At 36.1% G+C, this 16832-nt stretch overlaps 1 protein-coding gene across 1 annotated transcript in view; it reads right to left on the reverse strand.

The window, feature by feature from the left end:
• The window catches only part of LOC107298436 (A disintegrin and metalloproteinase with thrombospondin motifs 9-like), a gene marked incomplete at its 5' end in the record, with an annotated part of 33596 nt that extends 17167 nt beyond the window's left edge, over positions 1-16429 (reverse strand). Inside the window, 2 exons of the mRNA XM_015827816.1 lie at positions 8964-9137; positions 16262-16429. Of these exons, the coding sequence (XP_015683302.1) occupies positions 8964-9137; positions 16262-16429 (342 nt within the window). The remainder of the gene's footprint in view (positions 1-8963; positions 9138-16261) is intronic.
• Between the last annotated feature and the right edge of the window lie 403 nt (positions 16430-16832).

Consider the following 16832-nt stretch of genomic DNA (forward strand, 5'->3'; position numbering starts at 1 on the left):
AAAGTAAGAGACAGCCTGAAGCAGCTACCCAAAAGATAAATATTGCTATATTATGTTATATGGTATGCACATAGCTTGCAAATATGGAAGAACGGTAACATACTTCTGCTGCAATTTTATTTTATTTACAAAATGTCACGGCAATTTAGAATTAAAACACAGTACAATCTAAAGTGTACTAACACAAATGAAATTCATTAATGCAAAACAAATCAAACATTATCCACAGCTTCAAAAAGGTAACACTTGAAATATTGTGCAATATTTATGATTGTTTCCCTAAAATACCAAGGAATTATTTAAATGGGCCCAATAAACCCACCTACACCATAACCACGTTTAACCATTCTAAATAGGCGAAATTACTTCAACCCACTTAGCCTCTCTAGAATTTTCCAATCCTCATTAAATATGGAATAATTTCATAGTGTGTAATTATTACTGTGGAATGACTGCAGCTGTACAGCCCACTCTTAACTATGTATTATGTATATTAAATGAACACCAGTACTAGATTTGTAAGTGCTTTCTTTAGGGATTACTGAAAATAGATAGCAAATGGCAATTTGCTTAACTGGAAGCAAAATGAAAGCACATCAAAGAATTTTTCTTCCTTGACTTCAATAGTTCCTTTCACATTAGCTCACAAAATAGCGACTTGTATAGTATAGCTCAGGGGTAGGCAACCTCGGCTCTTTTATGACTCATGGATTTCAATTCCCAGAATTCCTGAATCAGCTATGCTATGCTGACTCAGGAATTCTGGGAGTTGAAGTCCATGAGTCATAAAAGAGCCGAGGTTGCCCACCCCATAGCTATTTACTGTATATGTACTTTACAATATAACTATCTATTATCACTTATTTGGTCTTTTCACCCTATCTACATATCTATAGGAAATACAACAACTCCCTGAAACATGACTGAAACCGAACAAACATTCTGTAGGGGACTCTTCTGAAGATATAAATGGGGCACATAGTCAATAACAAGGGATACTCATCTGTTCACAGACTTGAATAAGTTAGCACTTGGCGTGGCAGCAAATTTTATGGCCCCCACATCCTGAAGGGCCATAAATTGTGATTGTGATTCCTGGGTCTGAAATTCCAGTTTTCTGGTACAGATTCTTTTCCATTCATGGCCTTTCCATCTATTTAACTCTTCTAAATCTAGTTTAAAATACACCTGAGGATGACCTGAGCTGCTTGACTATTCCTGGTTCTATGAATATATCATGGATATATGCTATAAGTCTAAAACTGGCAAAGAGACCCAATCTAATTAACTCTTTCTGGCTAATACTTGAGCACCAAAACCTCTCAGTCAATCAATATTTGCTTGCTGGCCAGCAACTGAGAACCTAAGCAGGGATCTCTTTTCCCTTTTCACAAGCACAGAACAATAAAAAAATGCTATTCATTCCCCATGGTGGTATGCTAGGGACTTCCAAACATCTAATGCTGGAACATTGGCAAGTCTGCCTTTGGGTTTCTTTACTAAAGATATTAGTAGGTGACAGACCTCCTCCCCCCGAGTTGGAGGCAGGGTAACCCAAAGTCCCTCTCAAATGAAAACACAAGGAAGTTGTCCTTTCGGCAGCAATATTTACTGATAACGTGGCATTTTCACACCCATGGATTCGGTATCCCTGTAACAGTGATATATTAAAATTGCTCAAAATGGTTACAGGATTATGCAATTGATGAGGGATTCATCCTTCCTCAATAACAGGAGAGTGCCTTGCTCCCCAAGACTAAATCAAGGTTCTGGGTAAAATTCTGCAGTTGCTGCCACCTTAATTTCAGATGGCCTTTAGAGTCGACCAGGAAGGCAGTTTAAAAGGGCAGTAGGTTCACTCAAACACAGCTTAGGTGGGGATGATGGGAATGGTTATTCACACATATCAGAGCCTTGAATATATGTGGTGCTGGCTGCTGTTGTATTCCACCAAAATTCCTGAATTTGAGCACTTGATCAAAAGTCAGGTACATCATTACCTCAGGAAATGTGACATACAGTATTCTTCCCACCTTCTTAAGGGCACTTAAGATCTCAGTGGAGGTTAAGACAATTTTCTGGAAATCCAATATTCCCAAATTCTTCTCTGATGAAGTTGAGGGACACCTATTTAGATCATTTAAAAGGGTGGTGGTGGACAAATTTATATAGGATTTGACTATAAATGGCTACTAGCCTTAATGTCAGTTTGCTAACTGTGGAAATCATAGGCAGAATACTTTAAGGAACAACAGAGGACAATGGTTATGATTGAACTTCCTGAATGCAGCCAGTTAGAGAATGCTAAGCTAGATGGACTCTATTATGTTCTTCCATGGGAAAAAAAATCTCCTTCCTGCTATCTTTCCTTTGATTTACAGTTTTGCTGGCTTCCTCTTCATTGGTAATCCGTAACTTGTGTTTACTTTGGACATTTCCTAAATCCCTTGGCTCAAAGTTTCAATTTTATTTTGGAAACAGCAACCTAGCTCAGAGCATAAGAAACTGTTAAGCACATTAGGTAAACTGAAGGGGAGGTAATCAATTATATGTGTTATTTGCCAATTAAGTTAAGAACGGAAATGTGCTCCTACTGACTATGTGCTTCTGTGGGTGCTATTGTCAGAGACATGCAATATTTGATAATACCTACATGACTGTGAAAGTACACCCAACAAAAATGGCTAGTCAGAAGTCTGGTAGAAAAATATAGTCTGATACTGGAGAGTTGCTATCTCTTAATATATCATGAAACTGAAATAGCTCCGAACACCATTTGTATCCACAGCAATCATCTTTAGCAGCTTATCCTTTCTTAAACAAAACAAAGGACAATTATTTTATACTAACAAGGTTACTTTTTTACTGCTCAGTAGAAACTCATTATTATTTTACGTTGAGCCATTTTAAGGTTAGAGCTTTGTTATCTTGGCTTGAATTCTTAGAGTGCCACAGAATATGAGCAATATTTGTCTCTTTTTTACTCATTTCCTTGTCTCATTTCTCTCAAACCGATTTAGCACAGGATTAATTCAGCATCTATTTGTCTCCTGGACTGTTCTTTGTCATTTTTCGCCTAGCACTAACATTATTCCTGTTTTCAGGCCCAGAATTCGTGACTTAAATACTCATCTTCTGTGCCTATTTAAGTCATTGCCTTGCATAACCAGAGAAAATGCTTTGAAACAGCAATGGAATCCAAGCTTGGTTCTGTAAATGTTTGGTTTTTAGTTGCCAGTTCCTTTAATACTCTATTTGGGCATATGAGGGAAGACCACACCCCTTGTGAATGTCTGCTCTTGAATCTGAATAACTGGACTGTTTTTTTCCCCCCCTGCTGCTTGCTGGTTCATTTAGAAATAGTTATTCCTCAAATCGGTGGAACTACTGTACAAAATCTACTGTTCACTTTGTACAGGCATGTCAATAGAAGATGCCTAGCAATAGCTGATGCTGTTGGTTTGCTTCCAATTTCTGCACATTGCTGTGAAACTATCAAAGACCACATTATATAATTTAGAGAAGAGGAAAGAGTGACATCATATGTCACGGCAATGGATTTATTGATGAACTTCACTTGCATTGCTTGCCTTCACAAATTTTTAATATACTGTATTAAAATCACTATAGTGTCAAGATCTGTCCTACATTTGAAAATATGATTTGGACTTTCTGAATTATCTACAAAAATTACTTCATACCAGGCTTTCCAGATATGTAGGTCTTGCATTATAAAACTTCACCTCCATGTTAGCTGGGGATTTGAGGATTAAAGGTGAACTCTTCTGATGGGCATCGGATCATGGAATGCTGTGCCAACTGCATTTCTAAAGAATTATGTACATCAAAACAAGGCAGCGTTTTGGAAGGATTATGAATGACAGCTTGGGACAGTAAATAACAAAGTGGCCGGAGGGTTCAAGTTGAGACATTAATGAGGTTGTAACCTTGTTTCCAACAGGCCTTTTCTGTCAATTTGGATTTACTAATAGCTGGCTTAATTCTGTCTGCATCTCATTTCTCAATAAGTAACTGGTAAACTACTTATGTATGTCAGACAAGGTGACTTTTTGATAAGTGTTTTTTCAATCGATAGGCAAAACTAATCTGAAAAGGAGGTGAGGCAAACCCAAACAAGAAATCCAGAAGAGAAAGAAATGAATAATTTTTAAAACAATCTGATAGATCTAGAATATGCTTTCTTTAAAGAAGAATAAAAAGTGGTGTGTATTTTTTTTTTTTTAAAAAACATTCTTGGTAGTTACTTCAGTCACATGTTAGAGATTTATAGAGACTAGACACAGATACACACACACATCAAACTAACACAGAGAGAGCCTGGAAAGCTTTAGAGAAACAGCATAGCCCATCAGACATTCACCTCCCACAAAAGGGTGGGCAGTGTTTTGCAGAGGAGGGGTATCTAATGCTTTCCAGTTGTGGAAAGTTGTAACAAAAATAGTGAGAAACAGAGAAGAAAGCAATGGAGAGACAAGGCAAGTTAGTTACTTTGGAGCTAATTACTTCAACTGGTAAGTCTTACTAATTCATGTTATTTGATGACCTACTTTTAAAGTATTTATAATATGTGTATTAGCTTGAATGTATTACGTTCATACTGTGTTTCCAACAATATTTCATTCTCTTTTTACCAGAAGCTTGTTGGAAAGTAACAGGATTGTTAGATTGGATCTTTATTTCTTTCTTCTTTGTGTAAAACAACTACTAAACCATAAGGTGATGTAAACTACTGCAGCACTATTCAAATATATGTATTATACATATTTAGCCCAATTGAAGACAAACCTCTTTGGCATTGCTATTACCCCCTCATTTCCCATTACATGCAAAAGGAGCATGTATGGATTATAAAGTAAATAGAAAAACCAGCAAAGTACACATTTTCTTAAAAAAAGAGATCTCCACAGTCTGTAACTTTATACAGAAAATGTGGTAAGAACTTCTGCCCTGTATATTGTAGTCTTCACTTAAACAATTGACAACAAGGCTGACATCAAAAGAGATGTTTAATTGGAGGGGGTTTCTTTCTTAGTTTTGAATAATTATCTGAATGGGGAAAGTTGACTTTTTCAGAGTCTGAAGAACTGGGAGTTGCATTACTTTTTCCCCTTGCCCTTTCAAATAGAAGTTCAGCAAGGAGAGAATAGAGAGGAAAGAACTATATGCAATTTTGCCCAAATGAAACATTAGTGCCATATCTTTCATAACCAGATCATATTAGGTAATTTAACAGGTTATACAATACTGTCATCCTGGTGTGAAATTGCATTACACTGGGCAGTCTTAGTTCATGCCTTCATTCTGTATATAACTCAAAACTAAAATAAAGATATATACTTTGCATGTATTTTGAGATATCCTGTGTGCTAGAAGTAATGCAATGCGCCTCTCCTATATCAATACACGCAACTCATAACTCACCAAAGCCTGATTATTCTGTAGAATGTAAAGGAAAAGGGAAGTCAAATAGGCATTAAGAAAACCCCTGGGTGTGGGTATTCAATTTTTTAATCAGCATGAAAGTATGGCGTCAAAGTAGGCATTCAGGCCCCAATATAGAGTAGAACCTCAATTTGATAGAGGGGAAAGTTTAATCTTTTGTATGTCGGACATCAATAAGACTTTTCTGTTTCTTTTGTTTTTGGGTTTAACTACCCATGTCATGTGAAAGCTCCAATTAGTTTTGAAGTGGATGCATGGCCAAGGGAGTAGGGATAAAATCTGTCTAGTACACTGATCAGTGTCAGGCTCCTATGCTTTGTTTCAGTAGAAGAAAACCCCAAAAGGAGCTATGTATTGTATATTTAACCTAATAGGTCATCTAACCAAACTGTTTACTCTTAGATCAGTATTAATACATCAGGTTGTACAGTCTCAAGTGCTGAGAATTTTTCTGTGCTGAAATAAAGACAAATCATTCTACTTATTACCTGACTTGCTCTGACCTCACATATAATAATCTCCCTCTTAATTATTCTTATTCTATTTGAATTTGGTGAAAGGTTTTAAGGCATGAACACAATTTAAGCAGGTTTTATTTTTAGAAGGACCTTCATGCGTTTCCTCTTTTTTCTTCCACAACATAAATAAACACTCACCTAGATCTTACAGAGCTGGGTCAAATTGAATGCATTTGCACAGAAGCTGTCCTAAATTATTGAGTCCATCTACACAAATGTTCTTTATTCTGCCTGAATGTGGGTCTGTTTCCCAACTTTGCTTGCAAACATTAGGGACTGAAGTTGTTTCTCTGTTCTTTCACTGTGTATATCCATTCCCTGTTCACAACTAAGTACTTCTGATTATGTCAAGAGCCATATAAATTTATCATATGTTCAGAAATACACATGGGCAATTTCATATGAAAGATTTTGAGATTCGAATAATCATTTCTAAATCTACTTGATCAAATACTTAATTTGCCCAAAGTCACATACAAAGCACATCGTTTTTAAAAGTTAGCGTACCACCTAATGATGCGGTGACTATTTCTTGATTTTACCTTATCCTACTAAGATGTGTATTACTTTCAGGACTTTTTAATAACACAGACATCACAGCAGCTAGTCACCATAAGTAGGGCTATGAAATGTTTTGCATTTAATTCTAAAAGGATGTTTTGGAATGCATGGGAGTGTGAATGCTCTGCTTTTTGGTAACTCAATCCTAGAAAGAGACAATGCTGCTTTAATGAGTCTTTGGCAAATACTGCATTTATAGTCCTGCATGCTCCAAAGGACCTTTTGGGAACGGAATCCAAGCTTACTGCTGAGCATATCTGGGTTTGCTGTTCTAAAAGTCATTATTTAAAAATCAGTTTAAGATGTAATTGAGGTATGCAACTTTGGATTTATCAAGGCAATTTCAAAACAGAACAAACGTTTTGTCAATATTTACCCTACTACGGTATCAGCATTGTAGTTTATGCTGAAGAGAAACCTGAAATTATTGTATTTGCCTACATGGTAGTAGTTAAAGTTACTGCTTATTCTATTTCTTACACTGAGTGAAATAAATGTAACTTACTAAAGATATTCTTATGTTCTGAAAAACTGAAATGTCTGCTGTATTTAACAAGTCTCTGGTTACTGAAAATAGCTTGGTGTTCCTTAAATCAAATATTCAGTATATGCCTGAATTAATATCCTAGATGCTTGTCCATGGCAGTGTTTTTATTCTGCATGCATCTTTACCAAATGAAATGCTCAAAGGTGGGATTTAACCAACTGCATAAGAATCAGTAACTATCTTAATGGGTTTAGTTCAGGGAGTAGCAAGGACTCCACAGTTCAACCTTGACCTTCATATACAGGTGGTATTCAATTTACGACCACAATTGAGCCCAACATTTATGTTGCTAAGCAAGATAGTTGTTAAGTAAGTTTTCCTCATTTTATCACCTTTTTGGCCACAGTTGTTAAGTGAATCGCTGTAGTTGTTAAGTTAGTAACATAATAGTTAAGTGTATCTGGCTTCCCCATTGACTTTGCTTGTCAGAAGGTTGCAAAAGGTGATCACATGACCCTGGGACATTGCAACTGTCATAAATACATGCCAGTTGCCAAGCATCTGAATTTTGATCAGGAGACCATGGGGATTTTGCAATGGTCGTAACTGTGAAAAAAACATCATAAGTCACTTTTTTCAGTGCTGTTTAATTTTAAACAGTCACTAAATGAATGGTTGCAAGTCGAGACTACTGTATTATCTTCTGTGGACTTTATTTCTGAGAAGCCTTTTCATTACCTATCACTATGTCAATAAGTTTGTTCAGATATTTTTCACTTTCACTCCAATTGCAATGTTTATAGCAATGAACAACTTGGTAAGGTATTAATAATAAAGCATTTTTGAAAGCGAGTGCTTTATAGTGGTCAGACCTGGATCACATAACATATGTATATTTTTTAAAGAACAGTAAGATCAATACAGGAACAGGGATACAGAAGAAGATTATTGTAATATGTATCCTATTGATGATTACATTATAGACCTTTTAATCCAATTCTTCAGGGAAAGTCATAGAATAAGCTTCAGGAGCTAGGCCAGGGATAGGCAACCTTGGCTCTTTTATGACTCGTGGACTTCAGCTCCCAGAATTCCTGAGCCAGCCATGCTGGCTCAGGAATTCTGGGAGTTGAAGTCCACGAGTCATAAAAGAGCCAAGATTGCCTACCCCTAAACTAGGCAAAGCTCCAATTTGTTTATAATAATAAGATAGTCTTCTTTAGTCATAACGACTTGGAACTTTCTGCCAGCAAGAATTGAGTTCACAAATTAGAAAACTCTGTTTTGGGTTGGTTTTACATTTAGGTACAAAGCAAGACTGTTGACTTATTCCTCTTTCCGTAAAACAAGAATTGCAAAAACAAGTGATTTTTTTTTTTTAAGAAAAGAAGCCAATAAAGCCATAACGTCAGGCTCTGAACTGAGACATAAGGCTTTCTGGTTTGTTCAGCCATTCTCACAGTCAGCAGAAGCCAAATGGAAGTGCTTGGGAGCCTGCATTTCTAAACAAGACATGGTACAAGTTAACCGTGCCATAAAAATTGTCCATGTATTAAGTGCATGTTTGAAGTAGCCAGCAGTTATTTCATTCGGCTCATGGTATTCCTGAAGAAAAGGTAAAGATGTCCCCAAGTTAAGCTCAACATTTAGTGACTACATTTTTCATTTCTTTTCTTTTCTTTTTACAATATTATAGAAGTGGCTCCTCACTTCCTTCTTTCTGGGATTTATTTTTTAACTTCCCACTGTAGCCAATAGCTTTGGAGTTGTCTGGTAGTTCCTAATCCAATTACTAAGCGCAGCTGGTATGTTCCTACCTATGAAAGTTCAGATAATGTAAATGCTCTTTGCAAAGATTAATACGGCCTTTAAAAAACATTTTTCTAAATATTTTGAATGTAACTGATTTTATACCAAACTATTTGTCTACTTACTTCTTGCCAGTCCTCCGTTTTCCAATAATAGAATGAACATTCTGCCATTTGACATTCCTGTTCAGAAGCTGGTCTGCTTGACTGATTGCATTCAGTCTCTCTAGTTCTTTTTGAAGCAGTAAAATGGCAGAAGACGTTTCTCCGCTGCGTTCCTTTCCCACAGGATACTGAACACTGGAGAGATTCGAAAAGTAAGTGTCAAACACTTTGCCTATGTTTTTAAAATCTCTCTTCATTGGGAATATGTTCTTAATTCAAAGCTTATCAAGGACTTTAGAGCTTAAGATAGACATATGCCATTGCGATTTTTCAGAAAATTTATTATTTCCATATGTAGCGCTCTTATATAGGGCTGCTCCGAGGCACCACAGAGCTTGAACAATAAGCTTGAATAAGTTCATTTACTTATATTGAAATTATATTCTCCCACTGGGACATAGGCAAATTTATGTTGTAATAGCTATCTGTTGTATCCACTTTCCATCTGATCAATTCATGTTTATAATTTCAAAACATTGCACTGTAGAGGACATAATGTAGCATCATATATCCAAAATCATTTTTATAACATACATATAAAGTGTATAATTGACAGCAATTTGTGCTTTACTGTGCCTAAAATCTGCTGGCGAAGGCAGATTCCTCAATATATTTCATGGCATGGCTGGCCTTTATTTTGAGTCACAGAAGTCTATTGTTTCCAGGAAAATATGATGCAAAAAAACTATAAGTTTACACATGAAAGCACATTCATTTTTTTCTATAAGAATCTAGCATATTTGATGCATGGCAGGTGTCTTTTCTTTTATATTAATTATCATTGTGAAGCTTTAGGTATTATTTGCAATGCATGAAAACACTTGATTAATTATCACTGCACTCAGTGATAATGAGTATTTAGGTCTAAGGCTGCTCAACAACAAGTTGAATGTATGTATTATAGCACAATGAAGATATTTTCAAAGAAGACAATCCTAACACCAAATTAGATTTATTTTGAAATACTTATGCACACTTCTGCAGCCTGACTATAGCAATGGTATACTCGTTAGAATATTACCAAAGGCAATTTGATTCTAAATAGGATAATTAGTGGGGAATGGTTAAAAATCAAGAAGACATATAGCTGAATAATAATCTGACCTTTAGCATTTTTGAACTTAAAAGGTTTTGCAATAATGCAAAAAAATAATAATTAAACAACATGTTATAATTTACATCTCTATGCTTTGTGAGATATTTGAAACACAAATAACAAGTATAACATTGGCAGGTAGATTATAAAAGTTCCAGTTAAAACAGGAATAGGTTTATACCGTAAATTAAATAACATCACATCCATAAGTTACACTTTCTTGTAACTTTTTTGTATTTACAATTTGTTACAAATTACTATACAAAGAAAAAGAAATATTCCACAGAAGAGTTTCTTTAGCCTTTGTTGCCCCATAAGTGGATAAACCCAAAAGAATAAGCTGACTGTGGACATTCCTTTGGATTATAAATATTTATGAAAGCCAGTTTTCTAACACTGAAAAGTGGAACACAATATAGTCTCATTTCTATGTTGGCTGATGCAAGTATTTCCCATATGGTACTGTGCTTTCCATTGTGATTAATAATACTGTTTATTCTCTGTATTCCTCATGGGATACTGGGATCATTTAATCACAGCAAAAGAAATGCACTCCAAAATTTAAAGCTATCTCATATCTATAGTATTCAAAGATTTAAATCTCAAGAATATATGTGAATATATGAATCTAATACTTATATAATTCCCTAACTAATATCCTGGGAATAATTGCAAGCTTATTACTTTATAGGGAGAAGTTAGAACATTTCCAGTAAATAAAAAGATTGGATCTGCAAATCACATTTTGGCCAACCCCCTCCCCTCCTTTTTAAACTTGAAATAAAAAAACACAGAAAGGCATAACCCCAGCAAAAAATAGTTTAATAAAAATGTTTCCCATTTGTTGTTGTTTTTAAAAAATACTGAAAATAATATATCTCCCCATGAAAAATGCTGCTTTGCTGACTGTCCCCAATCTGCTCTTGAGCATTACAGAAATGTGCATTTCCATTTTGGAGTATGCTTACAATCTGAGTTCATTAAAACATGTTTAGTCTTTCACAAAAACTAAACATCTTTCTGATATCTTAAACTTCAAATTGGGTGATTTCTTGCTATTTTACTCTCCCCTCCAAATAAATGCAGGCATAGGTTGCCTTTTTTATTTGTGTAAGCAGAAGAAGGTGTGAAAGAAGGAAGGGCAAAGGTTTGGTTCACTTGTTTTTTAAAAGCTGAAAAGAAGTATTGGGAATATGTGAGTACAAAGCTTATAAATATATTCTGAAAATGACAAAAAAAAATTCAAATGACCAACGAATGAATGTAACAGCAGAGAGTGTTTTGCATCTTCATTGTACCTGCCGAGGAGGGATAGAAGTCCTAATACAACACTGGGCCTAGATTATTCAGAAATGAATTGATATTTAAATATGTTTTGGGACAGAAGTCTCTTTTCCGGACTGAAGCTTGATTTATAGAAAAAGTCTGACTGTTTTATCATAATGTAGGTAACAGTGCAGATATTAATGGGTATCCAAGAGCAACAAATGATCAGCTTTGAAAGTGGCTTTGCTACCCTGATTGCATTTACTCAAGAGTAAGCCAAATGCAAACAATGATGGCGATGGGCTTACAGTTGATAATTCTGAGGCAAAAGAAACACTGGATTCAGCTAATGAATTGCCATCACTTTACTACTTTTTAGGAAATAAGATTTTAAGAACTATTCTGCTGGCTCAGACCAATGTTGTATGTAGTCCCATTTGCTTACCATAGTGGCCAATTTAGATGCCTATGGGAAATTACAATCAGCAAATAATAACCAGGACCATGCTAATTCCCTGATCGAGCAGTTTTAGAACATTTTGGAATGGAAATGAACATCATTTTTAATTGTTATGGCAACCACCTCTTTTCCCCAATTTGTGTGGCTGCTCCTTCATTGGAGAAAAATTAGAAGTCACAATGGGAACAACTGGTATAACTTTACTCCAGTTAGGCAAATGGATTCTTGCTTTCGGCAGCCACTTGCTTTCATTATTTGCATCTCCAATTCTTTGTGGTTTGGAGCAGGATTGTCTGTTTAATGTAAGGACATCTCCCCCACAAGCAATTTGAGGTACTTAACTGGGAAAACACTTCTTCTTGTAGATGGGTAAATACTGTAGTCTTTTTATAGGCATTCTTCTCCCATAGCTTTTGCCCCCAGAAAATTTAAAAGTAAACCATGAAATTTCATGTCTCTCTCCTTCCTTCCTTCCTTCCTTCCTTCCTTCCTTCCTTCCTTCCTTCCTTCCTTCCTTCCTTCCTTCCTTCCTTCCTTCCTCCTTCTAAATTTCAATCCTTGGCTATGTTATCTCTGTGTTATCTCATACCTAAGCTTCTTGACTTTCAGTACTTTCTGTTGCTTTTAAATGACCAGTTCTCTGAGACGCTTGAAGAACAGGATTTGGAAATGCTACAGGAGGAATATATTGCAGCAACTAATAAAAATATTTTTTCAACTTCGGCACCTAGCACTAAGAGGCACTACATTCTAAGAAGCATTATTTCAGCCTCCTTATGTTTTGATTTTCTAACGTTCAGCTAGACAAAATGTGTCACTGTATTGTGCCATAATGAGTAATATCTTTTTCTAGACTGATTATATAATGGCAAAATCTCAAGTTCCCCCATGGGTGGCAATAAATACATTTTGTAAATTGTAAAAAAATAGTGCTGCATCTTTATAGCCAGATGACCAGATGGCTTAAATTGATATCATTTACAATATAAAGGTGACAGACACTTCTATTTATACTGCCTGAAAAATATAGCCTCCTGGCTAGGCCTGATAAGCTTATACTTGAAATAACCATTAGCATTCAGATTATATACAATCTTACACTCAGTTACCCCTTGAGTGTCAATGGGGCTAAACATATGCAACTGGGCGCAGCACTGCAATCATAAATCTTTTAATTGTCACATCACAACACATTACCATAGCCTATAAATCATGCTTTAGCCTGGCTAATTTGTGTTTCTTTCCAAAATGGACCCAATCATTTTGGATAATGGTTAAACAATTTAAAATGTCTATTTTTATATTTCTTCATGCTTTTGACAGACTGTTATGCATTCTCCAGCATGCTTTTATTAACTTCCAAATTGTTTAAGCTATGAGTTTGATATCTAGAGGCAGTTATTTTGTTAAGGAGACACAAAATAATCTATTCAGCTTTTCAGATTTGCTCCAAATTATGATAGGTGACCTGATTAAGAGATGGACAAATATTGAGGTCTAAGAAGGGGACCCAGATTTCTTTTCTTTATGCTTCTCCTCACTCTAACTGGAATCAGGGCTACCTTCCTTTTCCTTGATATGTTTTAAATATTATATTCATAATAGAAGGGTGCAGAAAAAAGGAAGACCATTAGTTGATTTATCCTCTGCTTCTCTTTACAGTACCCATCTGCTACCTATTTACTCTCCATGCTTACTAATTCGACTGAATCTTTGGGTGGCATTTTTTTCCCAGGGTGCTCACTCACCTTCAATTCCTCCCCTCCCCTCCTCCGTCCATTTCTTCCTCAGATGTCCTCCCACCACAGTTAAACTATGGATTTAACTTTCTGCAATTTATCTCCTATCCACATGTGAATCTCTGGGACTTCAACTCCCAGAATCCCCACAATAATGTGCATTTTTGGGAATTGTGGGAGTTATACTCAACATTTATGGAGGGTACATCTTGGGAAAGACAGGTCAAAATGCTCAGGATCCCGGATAAAGGAATATGTCATGTGTCTGATTAATGAAACACTTAAAAGGACTTTCAGGCATTTTTACTCCTAAAAGCATTTATTAATGTTACAGATACGTCAGTACAACATGGAGGAAATGCTTAGGACTGGCTTCTTTTCCGCTACGCATGTAATTCTAAGCATTTCCCTCCCACCTTTTTTTGGAGTCATGGTTCACATCTTCCAATCAACTTGGAAGATGTGATTTACTTCCGGTTTCTTTTCCCCTTCTGCCTGGTTTAACTATAAAAATGCCAGACAGCTCTGCATATTGTCAAAGCAAGAATATATAGTATTTGCAGCGTTGACAGAATAATAATTCCCTAGCTTTCTATTTTGACCAAAGAACTAATATTACTAAATTGAAGGATTGTTAGTCATTATTATTTACTCAGAGGCAGTCATAATACATAACTGTATTTCTGATCACTTCCTTTATGTTTCACGTTTGCATGTTCTTTACTGTTCTTCTTTCTTTCTAGGTAATTTCATTTTTATTCTTTTCTTTCCTGTTCACCATCTAGCCACTAGCAAGAAAGGAAAGTTAGGGCCAGGTGTTCTGCTATTTCAGATTCCTTGACCCACCTCACAGTTGCCTAGCAACATCAAGCACTGGTCCCTCCCATTCTTCTCTGTTTATAAAAGGATGGTACATTATAACAGTCTTTTCTGTGAATTACTACCAGTAAGTGGAATAGTTACAGCACAGACAAACCAGAGGTCTGGGATATGAGCCAATCTCTGGGCTGCATGAGCAGAAATAATGTTCTTTTGTGTAGATTCTCTGCCCTTTCTTCAGCTACACTCAGAGACTCAGATCTCTCTTCTCAATAAATGATGCTGAAGCTTTTAAAGCTAGATATTCCAAGGAAGGTTATGAAGAATGTATGTGTGCAGGGAAGATTATTATCCATGCAGTTCTATATTATACAAAATATTCTATATTTTAGTAGCCAGTTTAAATTTAATGGGTGTGCCTATAGGTATTAAATAGGAAGATGAAAAGTTTTCCCCCCACATAATTATTAGCACATTGGGCAGGATAGTCATCTTACATTCTCTGAGAACAGACAATGTTAGTAAAAATGAGCTTAGTCCACTGCTTGCCTGGTAATTCCTAATCCTTTTTGCAATTCCTCAAAAGGGCTATGGGGTTTTTCCCTTCAGAAATTAACCCTGTGCTTGTGGAGGGGAACAAGAGACTGAAGGACAAAGCAACTTAGTACCCAAGGATCTCTTCCCTATGTAACCTTTGATTAAATAAAACATATGTTCTATTGAACATAAAGTATAGATTTACGTTTAGATGTTCACAATCTAAATATGTGAGGGGTCAATTAATCTGACCAACAGATGCCTTATTTTACAAGTAATTAATTTTAATGTTAATCCAATTAATTTTGACTTGATTTTACTCTTTTAGGGAAAGAGAGTTTGGCTTATGCTGGTGTGCACATGTTTATTTGTACATACAAATAATTGTACATACAAACATTATACATACAAAGTGGATGAGATACACATGTTTGGTGAGGAAATACAGAATTGGTTTGGTTTAGAGTTAAAAATCCTAATTGACCAGAGACAGGGGGAGAGAGAGAGAGGAAGGGAGGGAGGGAGAAAAGAAACCTGGCAGCATAGAAAAAAATTATTTATAGAGATAAATACTAAGGAGAAACTTCCTGACCATTAGAACAATTAACCAGTGGAACAACCTGCCTCCAGAAGCGGTGAATGCGCCAACACTGGAAGTTTTTAAGAAGAAACTAGACAGCCATTTGTCCGAAATGGTATAGGGTTTCCTGCCTGAGCAGGGGGTTGCACTAGATGACCTCCAAGGTCCCTTCCAACTTTATCATTATTATTATTATTACTTGTTAACCCTCCTGGTTTGGAAGCAGGGGACACTTTCTCAAATTAAAGCATGTGAATAGACATGTGGACTATAATATTGGATAAATTACAAGATCCAAGTTCTGTATCGTACAAGAGAAGCAGTGGAAGAAATACTGCAACTAATACAATATCACTTTCCTTTGGTACTTCATCTCAGTTTGATGGATCAGCCCAACCCCCCTATCTTTAAAATGGTTGGGCTGAAGGGGAGCAGGGCTATCAATTCAGAAATAAAAAGAGAGGTGCTTAATACTGAATCCATAGTGTCTCTGTCTCCATACAGTATGTCTATGGGTTTGGAATTGATATAGAAGCAGAGCTCCCTAAGAACAGTTTCTTTCGAACAAATAATGAATGTTGAACAAGTTTCTTGCATGTACCAGTCGCTTGTTTCTTCCCATGTAGAATATATGGGAGGTTCAGTATCTGTAGGAGTATAAAACATATACTCCAAGTATTTTCAGTATATCCATGCAATGAAGGTACACATCCTTTCAGTCTTATGCAAATATGACCAAGAGTTACTGTGTAAACACCTTACCTGTCCCCAGTCTCCTGCTTTCCATTTGGGGCACCTGCCACCTCTACACTTCCTCAGCACATTTGGTTTAGCCAGTTGTGTACAAAGACTGTTTTCTAAAAGTTTCCCATCCTTCGACATGCAGTATGCTTCTCGGTACTTCTGTCCTCGTCCACAAGAAACAGAACACTGAAAAGAAAAGAGGGATGCTAATGTACCTTACGCACTTTTGTTAAATCCTTACACATATTTTTAAAATACAACACATGAAGTGAAAGGAAAAGCATGTACCAGCTGTTATAATTTTGGCGTCCCCCTGTTTACTACATTTCTCTTTTTCAGCTTCTGGAACTCTTTGAGATGGTGTCACCAATCTCTCAAAATAATGTGTTCAATTTTTTCTCTTAGACTGAAATAATTGTTTGCTGTTGCTTGCTAATTACACATATGTGTAACCAGAAGGGGCTTGGGATTTTATGTACTTTTTGTAGCCAGCTAGAAAGATGGGAAAACAGACTCAATGGGACATTATGAGCCAAGCAAAAAGCACAGCACGAGTATATTGGCTACAAGCTTTGTAATAAAACAGTGA

This window comes from Protobothrops mucrosquamatus, unplaced genomic scaffold, assembly GCF_001527695.2.
Source record: "Protobothrops mucrosquamatus isolate PMUCROS unplaced genomic scaffold, P.Mucros_1.0 scaffold3966, whole genome shotgun sequence".
NCBI classification, from domain to species: domain Eukaryota; kingdom Metazoa; phylum Chordata; class Lepidosauria; order Squamata; family Viperidae; genus Protobothrops; species Protobothrops mucrosquamatus.